Consider the following 20,759-nt stretch of genomic DNA (forward strand, 5'->3'; position numbering starts at 1 on the left):
AATTCATGAAAACTTTCATGAAGTCAGTAAAATAAACTGCTTTTCCCAAAGAGCACTAGCAAGGAGTTTACATTGAATTCTACAGCAAAGATTGCAAATAATTACAAAACCCTCTTCAGAAAAAAAGAAACATCTCTGAAACATTAACAGGGCATCAAGTCTTCTATAAAAACCAGCTCTTCAACTTTTCAACAGCAGCTGTCTCAAGAATTAAGATGTTTGAGACTCATAACAAATATGTTTGTTGTTTTTATTGTCCCTCACAAACAAGCAAAAACTAATCTACCACAAGATTTAAAGTTCACTAAGAAAAAAAAATTATAGCAAAAACATATGGGTTAATTCCAGGCCATTTATATTTGAGGCTCTACACTAAGTTTCTCCTCTTTAGAAGTGTAGAGAGACATCTTTCTTGATTATATAAAAGCAATATTATTCAATATCAAGGAATATGGGTCATGAGTTCTAAGGACTCGAAATGCAGTTGCATCTTTGTATTTATTTACCAAGATCTGGAATTCTTTTATCAAAAGCCTCTTGTGCTCCCCCCACCAACACACATAGCAGGGGACTAGTAAATGTGGTAAAAAGCTAGTTGACATATGCTTTAGCAAGCCATCTATCTAAATCATTATATTCACTCCTGTCTTTTTTTTTAAATTGTGCACCCCTAAAATTTATTAAGCATTTAATTGAGTTTATATCATTAATTGCTTTCATTAACTTAAGCTATTAATAAAACATTTTGGGAAATTAATATATATTGTCAAAATCAGAAACAGAATACAACATGTTTTTAAAAAATCCTAAAGAACAAAAGTTTGCATAAGGAAAACACTAAGGATGGAAACAGTTTTTTATCTTCCACACGGCTTCCCAATTTAAGTATTACACAGGAGCAACAGGAACAATAAAAGAAGTGGCTTTTAACAAAAACACAAATACAAGCAAAAATATAGTACATTCATAAACATATAGGATTAAAAGTAATAATTCCAAGAGAAGATAATTTAGAAAATTGCATTTAATTATAAAAATTTTTTAAATAAAAAAGCAATGGCACAAATCACCACAATGTTATTTAAGTAATCATATCCACAGGCTGCTCTTATAATTACACACTAAAAATTTATGGCTGTTCTCATTAACAGCATTTTCCCTCCTAACCGGAGTGACATCAAGAGCTTCTGAGAATGTGTATAATTTTCCCTAAAATACTACTAAAAGTATCATAAACACAGTGTGTGCAACATTCATTTACATCACCTTTTATTTACTACACTCTAAACTCATAAAATATTGAACATTTCTCACTTCGTTTCTCTTATTTACAGTTCAGAGACTCATCTCTTGTCACAATATGGTTTGTGCATTAAACTCCCTGGGAATAGTACTTTCCACAGCATTTTAATAAATTTACTCTGATTATTTAAAGTACACAAACAAAAACTTGTTCATATGACTGTGTCATACCCAGAAAAAGAAAATGCTTCCTGCAGTCTTCTTTAGGAGTTAAAAAAAAAAAAAAATCCCTCTTTCAGTAGAATAACATTCTTAACCATTACTGGATTTTATTATCATGCATATTTGTACTAATATGACAATAGGTAAAGCCAGCTAAGACTTCATAAATTTCACTTAGGAGAATAGAGCATACATGAAGTGATTTGGCTTTCACTCTCTTGTTATCCATAATCCAGTTATTCCACATGGATATATTTTATTTATTCTTAGTATGTAAGTATTTAATAGTTCAGTAATAATTGGAAGTTTCTGACAGTTGTATTTGCTTAATAGTGGATACGGTTCTGTGCACATACGTCAGATGAACTGAAAACAATGCAAATCATTTCATGCGGTAGAGCAGGAAGAAGTGGAATGTTATTGTTTGAACAAATGATTAAAAGGGAGGAATATTAACTTTCAATAGTGACAGGAATACTGTTGGATTCAGTCTACTTTAAGATGCATTGTCTTCACGACTTGCCAAATACCTGGTATTTGTGATCTTTTCAGTTAAAAAGCAAACCTAGTTCGGGGGAAGGCAGACATGAGGAGGAGAAAAAGGAGAGGAAGCACATATTACCATGTATATGATTTTAGGAGAAAAAAGTGAGAGGGAAGAGTGTGTTTTCACATAAAATAAACGGTCACATCCAGGCACTTTTCACAGAGTATAATGGCCGCCACGCTAATTAACCCTTTTTCCTCTCACTCCAGAGATATTTGTTTGCTCATTGTATTATTAATAAACATAATTCTGGCAGCAGCATAAATCTGTAACTTTTTAAGGCTTCAGAGGGTCACTATTCAATAGTTGGGTACATTGGAACAATAGAAGGGTCCTGCCGTTTCTTTTATTTGCACTCTTGCCCCAGCAATAGTCTCAGGAGGTCCTCGTGGTTCTCTGCAGCTTCAGCCTCCTATGACGGCTTTGACTTTATGACCCACTCGGCGTTGGGGTTGAGCTGATACAAATCCATCATGTAAGTGTCATCATCAAGGCAGCGTTCTCCTATCAAAGAGACACCGGATCAGCTGAACACAGTGCAGAGACTGGGATGCAATTTTAAACTTATTCCTCACAGTTTAACTCTGAAATCTTAGACTTCAAAATCTCTCTCATCCTTTCCCATCTCCCATAACATTACAAGACGTGGCCAAAATATTGAGAAAGTCAATTTAGTAGGCTTTCTCTAAAGGAATGGGTTTCAAGTTAATTTAGGAAGTTGAAAATACTTTGTGTGAAGGGCTCTGCAATGGCTCATTAAAAGCTTATTCACCTTTTTAAGGGGTGGCAACAGTTTTGGGTCTACCTAATTAAGAAACAATGCTTCATTCTCAATATCCAAGGATAGAAATGCAAGATCAAATACATATAAATATTTAAATAAATCTTTCTTATTTGAGTTAACAATTCCAAGCTTCTAACAGAGTTGCAGTGTATTTAAATTTTAAGAGTAAGCCTTCATATTTCCATGTTAAAGTTTCAGTATTTACTAACACCTTTGTGTCTCAGGAAAAAATTCCACAAAACTTAAAATCTTAAAATATTTTCAATTATTATTTTGAATTAAACACTATTTCATTTATTTGTTAACAATTTCACCTGTACCATTTTCAAGGGTCAAAATAAAGAGAAAAAGTTTACTTCAAATTTTAATAGAGATGAGTATGACAACCCACTGATAACTGAAAATGGGCATATAAAATATAAGGCATGATCAAAATTAATCCAGTTGATCTATTTTTATTTCCTAGGTTACCAATGTGCTTATATTTGTATGTGTGTATATCTGTGTTTGTCGTTGTGTGTGCGTGCGTGCATTACTCAGAAGGCAATCGACAATGGCAAAAATAACTCCTGCTTTCACTAAAAATATCTAGTACTGAGCCATAATAAAAATGTAATCCTGGCCTTAAATAAGCCCAGCCACTTCCTTCATTAAGATGTGATGTAAGCATATCAAAAAGAAAGAAGTTTTGAAAAAGTTCATTACCATTCTAGAAATTGCTACTATTTTAAGAGAATTTGCCCTTGCTGAGGTTTAACACAGATGGGTGAATGGAGGAGCTCAAATAGAGCCTGAAAAGTCAGACCACTAAACAAATCCACAAAATTCATCAACTATCTACAGCATGCTATATTTAACTTCTGAGTTTTGCCCTCAAAGATATAAATAATAACCATTGGCAATGTCAAATCAGCATATGTAACACAGAAACAAAATGTGCTTACCAATATTTCCTCCAATTTCATACAAAAAAACTTCCCCTTTCTTAAGAGTCTGGGCAATCCCACTATTAGGGACAAAACAAACTCATTAGTTATATCATCAAACAGCTTGCAACTAAATCACTTTAATGTGCTTGGGGAATTCTGGCTTGTATGGGAAATTCATAACTTAGACACACTGTAATTATCTAACATTTGTATTTTCCCATCTGTTAAGTGTGCCAAATAGGTAATAAAAATGTCACACCTGTAAATTAAAATAAACAAATGGACTCATACATCTGAAGGCAAAATAATAAATCAGCATCTGAATTTGTAAAATTAAAAAGTAACATTTTAGCTGCCAATAAAATTATTAATATGATCAACTACTTTGCATAGGGGCCAGAAAGGTCCTCCTAAAACTACAAAAAGAAGTATTTCCACCTTCATTTTCACACTGCATTTATTCAATAAGTATCTATCATGTGTTTGCCGTGCTGACAACTTTCATCGTACGCAAGATGAATGTAAAGAATAGGACGTGGTTCACAACCCTTCCTGTGTTGGCCATTCACATACAGGAGTTACATGCACTCAAAGTAGAAGCAAATAGTCATTATGAAGCCCTCACAAGAAGGAGACACATTTACAGAGTTATGCTCTTCAAAGAACAAACTCTTCCAGAACGTTAGGTTTGAATAATAAAAACTAGTAAAATTCAGTGGTTTTCAAAACTCTGTATACAAATTACCTGAGAAGCCTGCTAAAAATTCAGACCCAGAGCTCTAAAACTGATTTTGTACGTCTAGGTCAAGCCAAAGAATCTGTTTTTCAAATGCTCTCTGGTGGACTGTGATGCACGGAAGGGTTTGTGAACCACTCCTGTAAGGCCCCGAAGACACACTCCCTGGAACTGTAAAGGGAAAAGCAGATCTGACTTTTATTCAAACCATCATGAAAAATATGGCACAGTAGACGCTTTCCTAACCAACTGTCCAATGACTCATCGGGGTTATCCAACTCTGACTACTCTCTGTCTGGAACATGATAGACACTCGGGGCTTTACACGCCCCCACACTTAAGGCCCACCTGCTGAGTTGTATCCTCACTGAGGGACAGCTCACTTTAGTCCGAACCAGTGTATGCTTGTTTTTAAAATTAAATAATTGTTTTTATTTATAATATAGTATATAATGCAATGAACTAGGAGTAAAAAAAGAGCCATTATTTCTATGAAAACCAAGCTGAATGATTGGGGAGACTTGATCAGGGAAAAACGAAAGAACCTAGTTAGATATTGCTCTCAGATTGTTTCTCCAGTTATCTGTGTTCTTGTTCTACTTTAAAGAAATCTCGACTGGATTTCCTGGTAAATACAAGCTTTGCATAATGCTAATCAACAAATCCATAATTAGAGAAAAGGCAACAGCCTTTAACAAGACTGGTGAGTAAATGTGAAACTTATTGTACATTCACTTTATGTCATTCATGTGTTCTTATCTTTGGTGGAGAAAGTTGGGGAGGAAAAAAGATGGGGAGGTAGGGTTTCCAACTGCCCCTACGCTGGCAGAACGCAAGTGGGAGAAGAGCAGAACGTGGTGGAAGAGAACGTATATATAAACACTTGCTGAGAATTTCACTTATGAGGCCCAAACAGATAGTGCTCTGTGCTTCACAGTCATTTTCCTAGTTCATTATCACAAGACTATAACCCAGGTCCTATTATGGTCTACTTTTACACATGAAAAACTTCGGACCCAAAGGGATTATAAATCTAGCTTAAAATGAAACAGGAGCAGCTGGGGTGGGGGGTGCTTAGCAATGGATGGAGACGTCTACCAGACTTCCCTCTGGGTGGAGCAGGATGGGGAGAAAGGAGGAGGTAGAGAAACGGACCCCACTCCAGGGGGCAGCAAATGCTTATTTAATAAAAGCATCCCAAGCAGAAAATCCAAATATGCAGAGGACAATTGTCAGAAATCTGGTGCTTTCTATATCAATCATGTTATCCCCTAAATATTAAAGTCACAGTTGACTTCACAATCACCTCTTCTGCCATCTGCAAGGACAGCAGCAAAAGTAGACTCAACTGAACACTTGGGTCCTTAGAGTAAATACTCTGTAAATTAACTGTATCTAGGCTGAAAGAGCTGCTTGTATATCCGAAGTACGGCCAAGTGATCTCCAGGTACCCACTCTGGGGGAAGATGGGCAGTCGTCCCTGGGGAGGAGAATGGCAAGAGCTGATATCTACTAGGTCACAGCAGAGAGTAGACAGGAAGTGGATTGATTTCATGAAGCAGAGACACCTTTTAGGGAGCAAAGATACCTAACTGCTCCAGGGCTTACTCCCCTAAAATTCCATCTCCTCCTTGACTCTGCACCAATGGCCCCAGATCCATGATGGTTGCTAGATCCGGACTTACAAGGAGGGTGTTTAAAGGGAAGCCTTTGGAGATGGAAACCGTGCATTTGGAATTTAGCACCACCACCTATGAAATGTGTGACCTTGAAAAGTCTCGGTTTTCTTATCAGTAAAACAGAAGTAATATTAGTGCTTACTTCACAGTACTGTTGAAAGGGAGTTGGTGCTGGCTTACTGAAAGCCCAGATACGACCAGGAAGCCTCTCTTCTATTTCCCCACCATCTGCTCCTGCTCAGGCTCATCTCTTCTCCCAGTTTATAAACGCTGAGGGAAGACACTTCAAAATATATCTTTACACCCCTTCTGACATCTAGCAGAGGGCCTTAAACAGAGCAGAGGCATGTTAAATACTTGTGGTACTGTATTAACGCTAGAGAGGTTTTGGCAGAAAACTTCACTGATGCCCTTGAACGTTACGATGCAGACGTGACATTCTATGGAAGACTGAATCAGAGAATTCATAAGCTAAAATACCAGTGCCCTGGATTTCCTTTTTAAAAAAAATTTAGATTAATTTTCAATGGGGGGGATCATTAAAATAAAACTTTAGCTAAAAAATAAGAAGGATAAAAACTGCAAACCCAATACACTTGTTAAACCTCTAAAATTTAAGAAAAGTTATTGTAAGATGTTTCAGAAAGCGTATGTTCTAATATCATCAGAGGGATCCCAAAGGCTTTCAGAGGACTCCTCCTACCCCATCAGCACCAGAACAGAGGAGAAGGCTTGGTTGTCCCTGACCTGGACGGTGTGCTCTGTATCCGGGGGACCTCAAAGCTCCAGGGACTGGTTATCCTCTCTTGATTCTTTAGACCTTGCTTTTCAATTTAAGCATTTCTTTTTATTCATTATATTTCATACAAAGAATTGTATTTTTTGTTTCTTTGTTTTAATCCCACCGCATCTTATTTAGTGATTTTCCTAACAGCCCCCATGCAGTAATTAACCTCCAATCCACATATTCTGGAAAGAATATCGAGTGGTCTCCTGTGCTAAACCCACTGCAGGCGGAGTGAAGGCAGGCTCCAAAACCCTGCTCGCAACAGGCTCACCTGCACATAAACTACCTCAAATGAACCCAGCTCATTCCAACCGTCTAATTATTAAGTCTGTTCTTCTTTTCTGCTGGGAAAACAAAATTCTGAAGCACTTCACATCACCCTCGTGATGGAGGGAGAGCGCGCACGTGCGGGGGTGAGTTATACCATGGAATGATGAAAACAAAACAGGCCTCTACCTTTCTTGGCTGAGAAACCTGGCAAGTACATCACTGGCTTTTAGTTCTTCAGTTAGCTGTATTGCCATGGAAACTTTCGAAAGATGGGGAGCTTGCACTCGAATCACTCCCTGAGGAACGTCAGCCTGCAAAGCAATAATGACACTGGAACAAAGCTGGCAGCAGCTGGAACATGTAACTCTGTACAATGCATTATATGGTAAGTGTGCTTAACTACGACGCATTTCACTTCACTACATAAAAACCTTAACTACTGTATAATGTAATTTGCTAAATTACATCAAACCTCAAATATCCTCTTAATGGTGATAGGGGAACTTTATAATGCCTATGCAGTAATGCTTAATTATTTTTAAAGATGTAAAGAATGACAGCAATAACCATTACTGCCATATTAAGTGCTGATTTCTGAGTATTATCTACTAGAGAGTGCTTCTTCATGGAGCAATTTATGAAATTGAATCAGAAAGAAGTTACTTTGTGTGCTATTGCAATGTATGCATTTTAAACATCTTCCTGTGCACTGACCAAATTTCACAGAAATTTTTGTTCCTCAGCGTCTTTGGAAGAAAATGAAACAGACTTTTCTATCCATCTGGATTGCGTCTGCTTCTCCCTTGCCTGTTAAGCTTCCACTGTGACCACATACTTCGAACTTCAGAGGACCAATTCTAAATCCTCTGCCTATAGATGTTAAGAACTGTTTATGTATTTGGTAAGATGTCGGTGAAAGGTTTTGAGGACTATAATACCAAAATATCAGCTGTGACATTCGAAATAGTAAGCTTAATTAATTCCTAATCATTCCACTACAATAAATAGTTAATTGATTATTTACAGTTATATGTCAAGAACAGACCTTAGGACAAATGGCATGCACAAATTATGTTTAAAGATAATGCTTTAAATACTACAAAACCCTGTTTCATTAAACTGAAATTCACTAAGCATTGACTGAGTACCAAGCACTGTGCTCGGTCTACTTACCTAGGAGGTAAGACACAAGTCTCTTAGTACGCAGTATTTTTTGTACTCACAGTATCATTTTTTTTTGTAATGTACATGGTCTTGAATTGCTGTTATCCCCCACCTCAACATAAAGCACAGATAGACCATGAGTGGAATTAATGTGATAACTTTCAAAGTTCAACAAAAATAACATGGCTTTAGAATTAGGCTACATCAAAATGTAAGTGCCTCCAAAAAATTTCCACTTTCTTCTCGGTAACCTGTGAAACGTAGTGTGAGAATAACAAAGAAAAGACGCGATATTCATGTAAGACCATACAAGGAAGCATGGGATTGGGTAAGACCATGGCTTTGCTCCCCAGAGGGCTGCAAGCCCCCGTTACATCTGTGGAGACATGGCAGAGGGCCTCACGCCAACGTGTGAGACTCTGCTGCCCTCACCTGACCACTCAGCGAAGGGCCACGGGAGCCCTCCCTCCAGCCAAAGACAGACAGTGCGTTCCAGGGCTGCCCACTCGCCATCCTGCTGGAAGAGGGACTGCGTTCCTAGTGTCCTTTAACTTCTCTTCCTGGGGGAAATGTGCTCAACCCCATCCCTGAAGGACCCAATCCCAACCCATTCCCAGAACCCTCAATGTCTGCTTCCTTCCCAACCAGCCTTGCCCCTTGGCTTGGTTTGTTGACTTTCAATTTCTGGGGCATGTATTTTGGTCCTATAACTTAGTCTAGTCTCTCACCTCCCTCTCCCCTCAGATTTAAATCTAAGTTACATTTTTCCTTGATTCTGTGACATTTTCATTTGTAACCCTGGAAAGTGAGCTGCTTCTTACAATGGATGGGACATTTTATGTGGTAGTGTGCCCTCCCCCCCCAGCGGATATTAATTCCAAATGGTGTATCTTCTAACTCAGCGATCATGCTACATGCCCTGTTCCCTTGGGTTTCATCACTAGCCTATATCCCACAGTGGTCCTTCTACCTGCTGGCCAGACTTCACCTGTTTCCTCAGAGGAGGTTGCAAACAATATGCTTGCAGACAACACGAATGTTGGGAGTAAAATTGTAAGAGCAACAATGAAGCACAGAGTCTGTGTCCATAAAACCTTAATCTACCTTGTCCACTCAATTAAGAAACAATTATTGGTATTTTGGATTCGGTTAGTCTATTACAATTATATTTGGAGGGCCCTGAACGGCGGGCTAGGGTTTGCAGACACCCAAATACTTTATGCTCATTTAAGAAAGTTAGGAAATCTGCTCAAGTCATAGTGCCAGATATCCTTACATACAGGTTTTCTTTGGCAAAAATAATAGTGACAAAAACTGCCCCCATAATTACATCTTATCCAACCCTAAAATATCAAAAAGGCAGGCAAATCTATGCTGACATTGGAAGTGAAGTAAGGTGATAATAATTTTTTACATATAGAAGGTCCACAAGAAATGAGTGACAAAAGCAAAATGTTCCAGAAAAATAATACACTGCCACAGAGTTCAGGGACATGACAACCTTTCTCTGCTGCCTGCCCTTTTCCCCACTATTCCGGTGGTACATTCTATTGTTCGGATTAAAAAGGCCAACCAAAATTTGCTACAAACACCCAGGCTTTCCTATCTTTCTGTATGCCCCACTCCTCTTCTGTAGTATCTTCTGCTATCAATTTTTCAAGCCCAACTTAAATACATCAAACTCCATAGAACCTTCCATGATCCACAGAGTCAAAAGGAATTTTCTGCCTTCCACTTAAACTCTTCTACGATGGGACTCTAACATATGACACATGCATTCTCATTACATACCACATATCTGAGTCAGCTGGAGCCAGCTAGCAAATATTTATTGATTAGATGAATCACTCCAAAACATTTCTAAGAATGCTATGCTAACACTGTAGTTATTTCTCTAGAATAAAATAACATAGACCAACGTGTATTTCCTAAGTAGCAAAAAGACTGCCTGAGGAACATTTTCTAAAAGAAACAAGTTGCCCCCATCTATAGTACGGTATTTCCTCTACTACTGAGGAAAGACCCCTCATGAACAACGGAAGGCCTCTAATTTAACTGTGGCCATGGCCTACACCTTCTATGTGAGCTCAGAGTGAGTGCTTTAGAGAGAACCACCATGCTTCTTTATACAACACCGCACTGACGTCAGTGTAATGTTGGGGGTTACGCCCAAGAGCAGCCCGTGTGACACAGGAATCCAGAGTCTCTCTGACAGAGTTTGGAAGGAAGAGGTCCAGGGACTAGCTTCTGAGGACACTCGAGAGCTCTCCTGTGTATGTGAAATGTCAGGTAATTGCCGTATTACGGCTCTTGCCAGAAGATGCGGAGTGGCATGGGGACAGATTCCCTCTGGCTGTGAAACTACACTTTCTCACCCCTTCGCCTCTGTGAGCAGGGGGTGAAGCTAGGCCAGTTCTGGATCAGCGTTAGCCCTTCCCAAACTACTAACTATACTATTTTGACTCCTTTCGCATAGCACTAGAGTATCAGCACCTGCGGAACCCTCTTCTCTGGGCTAGCAATGGCACATGGCACCCTCCTAGGTTGACCGGCCACATTCCCTGACAACTAAGGAGACTGTTCTAGGAGGGAAGGTGTATGTGCGTATATGTGCCTGTATGTGTGCCTGCATGGGTGTATATGACAGGAACAATTCTTAAGTGTTTGTTTCTGTAGTAATACATCCCATCCAAATTTTCGCAACAAAACATACATAGAAGAGTCTGACTTACTTTGAATCTGCCATGCCTTTCACTGTTGGAGAAGAAATGCATCTAACTGGTAGATATAATGGTGAAAGAGATATAATGGTGGAAGATGGAGAGTTTAGAAGTTGTTTCTGGAAACTTTTTTTCTGGATATCTTGACAAGGGTGGCTAAATGATATTTGCTAAAGACAATAAACAATAAATGATGCCAAAACGCTGGTTTAAATGGTGTATGACAAATACTATTAAGCTCCAGAATCATGGTGTATCAAGTACTCAAGCTATTAGTATACTAATTACATTGAGCTGCCAAGCTTTGAAGAGACACAACACGCCTGATCATTAAGCCAGTCTGTTCTTAACTTGTGCCATAGTAATAACTGAGTCTACGAATAGTATAATCTTCATAACCTTCCTATTTCACAGGTTTTTTTTTTTTGTCTTAACAGCTGTGACTTTCTTATTTTTTTATGTATTTATTTTTGTTGTGCTGGTGAGCTGAAGTTATGTGATATACGGCAAGACTGGAGAAGAGCAGGATTTCACTAACACACCATTAAAATTTAGTCACAAAGGATTTTACAACTTACAAAATAATAATCTCTTATGCATACAAAAACTGTTATAATGGAGAAAATAATCTCATATGGTCCTCACGTGTTTCATATTTTGAACTAAAGTATATTTTTAAAAACAAGATTCTATTTCTTGTTATTTATTATTTGACCAAATAGAAAGTGATTTTAGTATTTCTTTGTAACACATAGATGAACACAGCATTGCTCATATTTTTGCATCCTAGATTAGAAATTCAACGTCAGACCTTTAAAAGAGATATTAATTTCTTTTTTTTCCATTAAAAGCTAAGTTAAACGTAAAGCTGAGATTTTTAATGCTACAGAGAATCTTTTATCTTCAAAAGAGCAAACTGGAAATACAACTTTCTTAAGAGAAAGAATATAACACATATTTTAGGAAATTAAACAAGGACATTTTAGCAAGGTATCTTAAACTAAAATGGCATATTCATCACCTTAGTCTGATTGGAGGTAGAAATATCAAAGGCATTCTCTGCTATCTTGAACTGCCTAAGTCCTGATTATAATTGGCCCTTTATTATCTAAATGTTTAAACTTTTGTCCAACTCAGATTCGAAGACTTTTAAAGAAGAACCTGAAATAACTTCTATAGTAATATGTGTTTAATTTACAACAAAATTAAGTTCTGATATTTTTCTCTTTTAATATGGTATTTTTATGCACTATAAAAAAATCACAAAAGGTCTTGGGGCGCCTGGGTGTCACAGCGGTTAAGCGTCTGCCTTCGGCTCAGGGCGTGATCCCGGCGTTGTGGGATCGAGCACCACGTCAGGCTCCTCTGCTATGAGCCTGCTTCTTCCTCTCCCACTCCCCCTACTTGTGTTCCCTCTCTCACTGGTTGTCTCTATCTCTGTCGAATAAATAAATTAAATCTTTAAAAAAAAACACACAAAATGTCTTAAAAAGAAACAAGATTTTTGTGCTTGATACTATAATTTGATTTTCCATGTGAGTCCCCAAGTAGATCCACAAACTGTTTCCAGACCTACAGCAGATGCTTAAAACAATACCTGTAATGATGCTCTGGGTCAGGCTGTTAAATGAAACCAGAGATGGAATTCTAAACAGAGTTATGACCATAGACATGCAGCCCTGGCTATAAACAACCCCGAATCTGCACCGCACTGCTGCCAACTCTGGGATTCTTCTGGAGAAGAATGGCAGAAAGTGGCAGCAACAGATTTCTTTTCCATGCCCGAAGCCCTAAATGTTAAACTGTTACAAGATCATTTTGGATCTTTTAGCAAATCATGTAAGCTCTCTAAAAATTGCGTTCCTCAACTGTAAATTAAGGATGTGACACGAGATCATCCTAAAAACCAAAGTTAACCACAGAGGGAACATTCCCTCTACAAATGAGGGAAGATGTGAGGAGCTCGGCTTAGTTCGCAAAATCGCTTTCTCATAAAGGTTCAGCTTCCCAAGGCACCTGGGTGGTACAGTCAGTTGAATGTCCAACCCTTGGTTTTGGCTTGGGTCATGATCTTAATCTCGTGGTGGTGAGATCAAGCCCTGCATCCTCCTCCATGCTGGGTGCAGAATCTGTTTGGGATTCTCTCTCCCTCTCCCTCTGTCCCTCTTGCTCATGTGCATTCTCTCTCTCTCTCTCTCTCTAATAAATAAATGAATCTTAAAAAAAAAAATGTACAGCTTCCCTTTACTTTGAAAGGTGAGCTTGAATGACAGTAGAAAAATCATACAGATCAAAGTCCACAATGGACTGGAAACCTGCATGATTCCGCAATTCATAATCAGATGCTCATCAAAGCTGCCCTAGACTCTTACTAGGCAGAGATGTGATTTGAGGTAATTATGGGCAAAATGATGACATGTCTGTGATTTCCTTAAAAATACTAAAAGGAAACAAAGTGTGGGAGACAGGATGGAATGAGATTAGAAAAACAGTTTGATTATTGGTCATGGGTTTATGGGGTTCATATACTACTTTTTTCATGTATAGGTAAGAAAAATTCAATTTACAATAATACAATTAAATATATGTTTACACACACATACATACCAAATGGGGGGAAAATCACACTTACAGTTTTTATATAATACACATGGCAAGATCCTGCTCTGAGAGATTCTGACCCTGGGTCCAGGGGGTGGCCCAGTCATGTTTTATAAAAAATACTACTACAGATAACCGTATTGAACACTTTGGATGAGATAGCATTAATCTGGTCTTACCCCTCATCTGATAGAGGAAAGTGAGGCTCAGAGAGATAAAATGATTTGTCATTAATGTCTCGTTGATGGCAGAGCTAGAACTATATCCTCAAGCCACATGACTTCTGGTATGTGATGTGTGTGTGTGTGTGTGTGTGTGTGTGTGTAATATCAATCCCAACTGCAAGTTAAAGGCTATCACAAAATTGTTATTTTTAATGGTCTACAATTTTGTTGTTTTCACCAAGTGTTTCCTCCTGCTGCAATTGATGTGTCTTTAGGACTCAAGAAATTCACATTTGTATCAAAAAATTAAGATGCTGCAGTCATTAAAAACATTTGTCTTATTAAGTAGATTGTGTCCCTTACAACCTGGTTCAAACAATTAATTTATCTAGTCAAGCACGTCTCAATCGCATGAATCCTGATTATATATAGTTAGCATTAATAGCATACAGAATGCTTTAAAAAATTGATGAATTTTCATGATCTACAGTCTCTTGTCATTTCCCTCTTCAATACCTGGCAATCTGGCTTCTTCCATCAATAGATACTGACAATGCTTTGGAGAAAGTCAGAAGTGACCTTTCAAAAGCAAAATTCACTGGACCTCTGTCCAACGTTAACCTTACTCAACCTCTCTCTAGCATGGGGTACTACTAACCAAGCTCATTTACCTACCTAGTCTCCCTCCCTGGGCTTCTAAGACTCTATAATTTTCTGCTTCCTCTGACTTCCTATTATTTCTTGGCGTTTTTTACCAGCCCTTCTCCCATGGCCCACCACTAAAATATTGCTGTTTTTGGCTCTAAGGGCAATCTCTCTGCTAGTCCCAAAACCACACCTCCAGCTTTGGCCTCTTTCTGAGCTTCAGACCCTTGTAGCCAAAGCACGTTCACACAGACAAGTCAGCTACAAATGTCAAAAAATGACTACCTCATCAAAGGCTCTTCCTTTCGCGTAGTGGTTTCTCTCAATGAGAAAATCATTGAGAGTCAAATAAGCGAGTCATTCTAGATTTCTCCTCATTCTACATTCTTCATATCCCATTAGTTTCCACATCTTGTGGGTCCTCCTGGCTTGCATTTAACCTTCCTTTCCATTCCCATTGCCGGGTCTTGGCATTGCCCAGGACTGTGTTAAAAGCTATCCATTAGGGGTGCCTGGGTAGCGCAGTCGTTAAGCGTCTGCCTTGGGCTCAGGGCGTGATCCCGGCATTCCAGGATCGAGTCCCACATCGGGCTCCTCCGCTGGGAGCCTGCTTCTTCCTCTCCCATTCTCCTGCTGTGTTCCCTCTCTCGCTAGCTGTCTCTCTGTCACATAAATAAATAAAATCTTAAAAAAAAAAAAAAGCTATCCATTAAACCCATGTTAGTAATAGCAGTAATGCATGTTCGCTGTATTACAACTCATTGGCCCAGGACTGGGGTACATATCCTTCTCAGAGTTTTTCTATGCCCTATAGAAAAATAGAGGATAAAAGTAAAGAGACCCGGACTTAAGGTCATCCAGATTGGGTTTCAAATTCCAGCTGCCCCACTTTCTATCTAGATAACCTTCAGTAAGTTATTTAAGATTGCTGATGCTTACTTTCCTCATCTATTAAAAAAGCGAGACAATAAAACCGTATACTTCAATTAAACTCCTGTAAGTATTAAATGAGATGATGTTTGCAAATGTTTAGCACCATGCCTGACCTCACGATAATTATTACCCCTTACAAATATGGCAATATTCACTAATTTGTAACTTTTCTTTAATATACTAAGAACATCTTCCAATGTCAATATATACACTTGTATTTCCATCATATTTCACCACATAAATATCCTATAACATATGTAACCGACTATATCCTTTTGGACTACTAATTCTCGCCAGGATCAAGAATATGGCAATGAACTTAAGCATAACTCTTTGCACATTCATCTTATTACTCCCTTTGAAGGAATTTCTGAATTCTATGACGAGCATGGTTTTCTGGTCTTTGCCACATGCCAACTGCTCTCCAGAGGGATTCTACCAATTTATGTACTCCCATCAGCAATGAAATTTGCTGGTCTCTCCCACCTAACCTCCTATTTTTCACTGCTCCGAACTTTCCTTCGTCTGACATCATAGCAATGATTTTAAAATGCAAATACAGGGATGCCTGGGTGGCTCAGTGGGTTAAGCATCTGTCTTCAGCTCACGTCATGATCCCAAGGTCCTGGGATCAAGTCCTGAGTCAGGCTCCATCCCCAGCAGGGAGTCTGCTTCTCCCTCTGCCTGCTGCTCCCCCTGCTTGTGTGCACACGTGCTTGCTCTCTCTGACAAATAAATAAAACCTTTTAAAAAAAGGGCAAAAATAATCCTGTAACTCCCGGAGTCAAGACTTTCCTCAGAACAGAAGCCTGGCTCCCACTAGAACCCATTCTGGCCTTCGTTCTACCGCTGCTCCTCCATGCACCTCAATGGCCCCTCTGATCTAATTTTCCCACCAAACACCCTCAAACATCTCTACTTACTTTTCTAACACAAATCTCACACTCAATCTTTCTGCCCCTTCCCTGTTGAAGGGGCAATTCCATCCTTCCAATTTCTTGGGCCAAACACCTTGGAGTCACTGTTTACTTCTTTCTCTTACAACTCATATCATTTTGACTCGAAGGAGTTCTAATGGCTCTAACTTCAAGAGACAGAGAATATGACCACATCATCTCCACTGCTAATATCCTGGTCTCTCACTTGGATTAAGACATGAACCTCACCCTCTTACATGGTCTCCCCACCTATGCTGGCTCTCCTAGAGTCTATTCTCAACCCAATAGTCCAAGGGAACATTTTAAAACATAGATTTTCAAGCTTTTGCTCAAATCCTGCAATGGCTCCACTTCACTCACGATAAACTCAAATTCTTAAAGATGGCCTATGTAATCTATTGGTCCAATGGTCCCTGCGATCTCAATCTCATATTGCCATCTCCCTTGCCAGCTCCAGTCGGGTCACAAAGCACTCCTTGCTGGTCCTCAAATACCTCAAGCAAGTTTCTGCCAAAAGGCCTTTGACAGACTATTCCTCTGTGCTTCCTGAGAAATACATCCAGCTTGGCTCCCTGTCCCCCCTTCCCGTCTTCATACAAATGAATAATACCTAGACCACCCAACTGAACATTGCAAGGGACTCCCTCTCTCAATTCCCTTTTGGTGTGCTATTTTTATTATTTTTACAGCACTTACCACATACTATGTAATTTGCTTATTAATTTTTAGTTATAGAATTTCAGCTGCACAAGAACAGCAATCTTCATCTATTTTGTTTAATAATGTATTTCAGGCGCCTAGAACAGTGCCTGGCACATGATAGCCATACATTAAATAGTTGTGTAGCAAATAAATAAAATAACCCAGGCAATTTTATGCTCCATAATCTCATGCTACACATTCAAATGATTTGGGGAGGGGCGAGAAGTAAAGAAACACAAACTAACAAGAGCGAATGGGATTGGGAGGCCAATCACAAAGCAGATGGCCTGTGTTCCATCCAATAACATCACTGTTGTTGCTCTGTAATTGTTTTCTCTGTGTTGTTATTCCCCCTATTAAAATGAAAGTACCTTCAACAAAATTCTGATAAGTGACTAAAATTTTTCAAACAAAAGGACATCATGGGTCATGATTACCTGGGGTTACCACTCTGCCAGGAAGCTTCTTCTGCTAGTGATACCTCTCTATGCAATTTTCTGCCTAAATAACACCTACGTGTTTTTCACATCTCAGCTCTACTTCCCAGAGAAGCCTCTCTGATGCCCACTTCCTGATTTGTAGCCCAGGACACCCCTCTCAGGCTTCCATCACACCTGTGGCGGCTGTGAGCTCAAGCCTCTGGATCACTCTCCCAGCTCCCTGTGGGTGAGCACCAGCCTCCTCTGTCTGTGAACACCTGACAGGGGTGGGGGCTCCGTGCCAAGGAGGCAGGTAGTAGCATTTCATGAAAAGAAACACTGAATTTCTCAAAAGAGAAATGAACAACTCAGAGAGACTGAGTAACAGGCTAATACATGATAAAATGGAGATTTAAACCCAGGTTTCAATCCCAAGCTTTCAAATGATAATATGGCATCCAACTAGTACAGAGATAATTCTCAGGCCAACTAAGAAATCCAAGTTAACACAAATTCTCTGTAAATAACAAAATCAAGTCAACGTTTCATCTCCAAAACACAACTTTTAAATTTTTTTGTCTGAGGTTTTGTTATTTAAAAGGTACAGGACAAATGTGTCCTCAGATCGATAACGTACCTCAGAGAATCATGTTATAAAAAAGACGGGGCTATAAAGTCACCTAAGTTAATATGAACAAGCAGAGCTATGAAACATGATGATATTCACATATTTGTAATGGTTTTAGAGGAAATAAAATGTTCTAAGTTAAGCAAAAATGGCATGTCAAAAATCCTTTCTAACGTATGACAATATCAAGCCCTTTCTCAAAAAAAATAACACTAGTTAAAATTCCCCTTTATTAAATTTTATGTTCTTAAAGATACTTAAAAATGGACCAAAAATATTTCATACCAAAAAATATGTTATTTTGTAATTGTGAGAGCCATAATATAGAATATATTTATATACTTTTTACAATGACTAGATCCCTAAGTAGGCCAAAGCCAAAAAATAAAATAAAAATTAACATTAAAAAAAAAATCACAAGGTGATAACTGCATTTCCACATTATTCCACAAGATGTCAGCATGTAACTGAATAACTTCAATGGTGGCGCTGGTAGAGGGGGGTGTCTCCACCATAAACAGAACAATAGAAACCCTTTCATTTCAGGATCTCAAGTTAGCTCTGGTAACTCACTTCATAAATGTGTTTTTACATATATTATTTTAAACCTAATTCTTAATATATTCTTACAGCAGTTCGTAAATGCTGATACGTAGATATTTCTTTTTTGAAACATTTTAATTCTCTTCATTCCAACATAAATCTCACCAAATTCTTCTGGTGATCCAATGATTAACCATTTCAGTACCTCCTGAAACCCGGGAAGGATCCTAGGCGTAAGCCAACCACTGACCTATATGTTTTTCTGAGTTAGTTCTTTTTCCCCATTTTACAGATGAGAAAACTGAAGAAAACAGATGGGTGGTTCACACAAGGACTCTTTACTCGGTAGAGATTACACATTCAGTGGGCAACTGCAGTGTCCACAGAGCCCTTTGTGTGTGGGGTGGGTGGGTGGGTGTGTGTTGAGACATTCTGGTCCTGTTCTTTTCCTTTGTTCCCCTTTAACAGCTCACATGCTGAGTCACCAACACCTGAGCAACCGTTAATACTGATCTTTAGAAGCACAGTTACCCTTATTGAGGCTTTCAACTTATAAGTAGTACCAAGGCCCAGGAAGTGTGTAGAAAGTCCTACCACTACAGAAACATACGAAACTCTTTCTCGTGTGTGATAGTAAAAACAGTACTGAATCTGCACAAATACATATCTTCAAGTTTTTCTTACATCACTTGTACTCTTATCTTGCTTTTCGTATTTTTCTCGGTCATAAGCCATTTTCTTCAGCAATTTCTTCATGGCTTTTTTATCTTTTTTATGATTTTCAGTATTTTGCTTCCTCACTTGGTTGACAATAAACTTGGGAATCTATGGAGAAATAAAATTAAGTTTGGGGAGGAAAAAGAAGTGGCACCATTTTTGAACTATGGAAATAATTATCTTTATGTTTTAAATGAGAAGTAAAGGTTTTGTCCATTTCGTAAGACTATGCTATTTTACAGGCACTATTCATTAAATATGCAAAAAAATGCATCGTATTATTCATTCACCATGAGTACAAAGCACGCACACAAAGTAATTTACCTCCCATTGTGTAAGTGAGGTTCAAAAAGAGGCCTGGTGAAGTTCAAGGACATAGTGGCCATCTTCTCTGCCTTATACGCCAAGATTAGAGACTGCTTGAGGTGACTGGCATTATAGGCCACCACCCTGATGGTTGGTCCCTTTAGCAGCCACCTGTCAACAACCTAGCCTTTAGCTAACCTGCAGTCCCTTCTAAAAACCAGCCTCACCTCAAAAGAGAAAGAAAAACTCACCAATAAAAGCTGATGGGTATCTAGCAATAATCTAGGAAAAACTGATCCTCAGAAATTAGCAAACATAAAATATTTTAGGAGTTACCCAATTGAAACAATGAAATAATGCTGGTATTTTAAAAATTGAGATTTAATAAGTGGACATGAATTTTTTTAATTTTAATTCCAGTGTAGTTAACTTACAGTGTTATATTAGTTTCAGGTGTATGGACATTCATTCTTTCAAATTGCACTGAAAATTACCTCTATTGGTTCCATTTTTATAGAAAATCTAACCCTAAAAAGACTTTAGAAACTAGGTATCACCACTCATTAACAGAGCTTAAAAATATACACTTACTGTCCACAGAAGTTGTTGATGCTTAATCATTAAGTGCATGATATTAGCTGTCCCAGCTGCCATTACAAATTCTTGCTGTTCGCTGGACTTCAAACCCAACGTGTGACACATGAAGAGATTCGGGGCCATGACCATTGCTACATTCATGGTTGTCATCTTATTTTTCTCTCTATTGTCTATTACTCTTTGGAGAAATTCAAGCAGGGCCTGGAACAGAAATGACTCTTGGAGATTTGTGTTTTCATGAAGATAAGAGATTAAAGCACTGTCACATATGGGATTTTTACTTAGTTAAAAACAAGCAAGTTATGCATAATAACCACAGTCAGCTAGCTACATTCAATGGGCCTTGCCATCAAAGCTTCTCCGTTTGGTTAGCACCCTGAGGTGGTGCTTTGTTCTGTGAAGGGCTATGGCACAGGGGAATGAGGCAGACAGCACACACATCTGAACTCAGCAGTGGGGAGAGGAATGGAGAAGCGTCAGACATAG

The 20,759-nt window shown here is 38.6% G+C and overlaps 1 protein-coding gene across 6 annotated transcripts in view; it reads right to left on the minus strand.

The window, feature by feature from the left end:
* Positions 1-236: 236 nt before the first annotated feature.
* The window catches only part of ARHGAP18 (Rho GTPase activating protein 18), a 190,924-nt gene continuing 170,401 nt past the window's right edge, over positions 237-20,759 (minus strand). For 5 of the 6 annotated variants that reach the window (XM_034669124.1, XM_034669125.1, XM_034669126.1 and 2 more), the window contains 5 exons: positions 20,268-20,474; positions 19,338-19,478; positions 7,383-7,507; positions 3,740-3,801; positions 237-2,515 (listed from right to left, as the gene is read on the minus strand). In XM_034669124.1, the coding sequence (XP_034525015.1) occupies positions 2,424-2,515; positions 3,740-3,801; positions 7,383-7,507; positions 19,338-19,478; positions 20,268-20,474 (627 nt within the window). In that variant the 3' untranslated portion in view covers positions 237-2,423. The remainder of the gene's footprint in view (positions 2,516-3,739; positions 3,802-7,382; positions 7,508-19,337; positions 19,479-20,267; positions 20,475-20,759) is intronic. The other variant, XM_034669129.1, reaches the window with a different exon arrangement.

Source organism: Ailuropoda melanoleuca, chromosome 10 (genome assembly GCF_002007445.2).
Source record: "Ailuropoda melanoleuca isolate Jingjing chromosome 10, ASM200744v2, whole genome shotgun sequence".
Taxonomy (NCBI): Eukaryota; Metazoa; Chordata; class Mammalia; order Carnivora; family Ursidae; genus Ailuropoda; species Ailuropoda melanoleuca.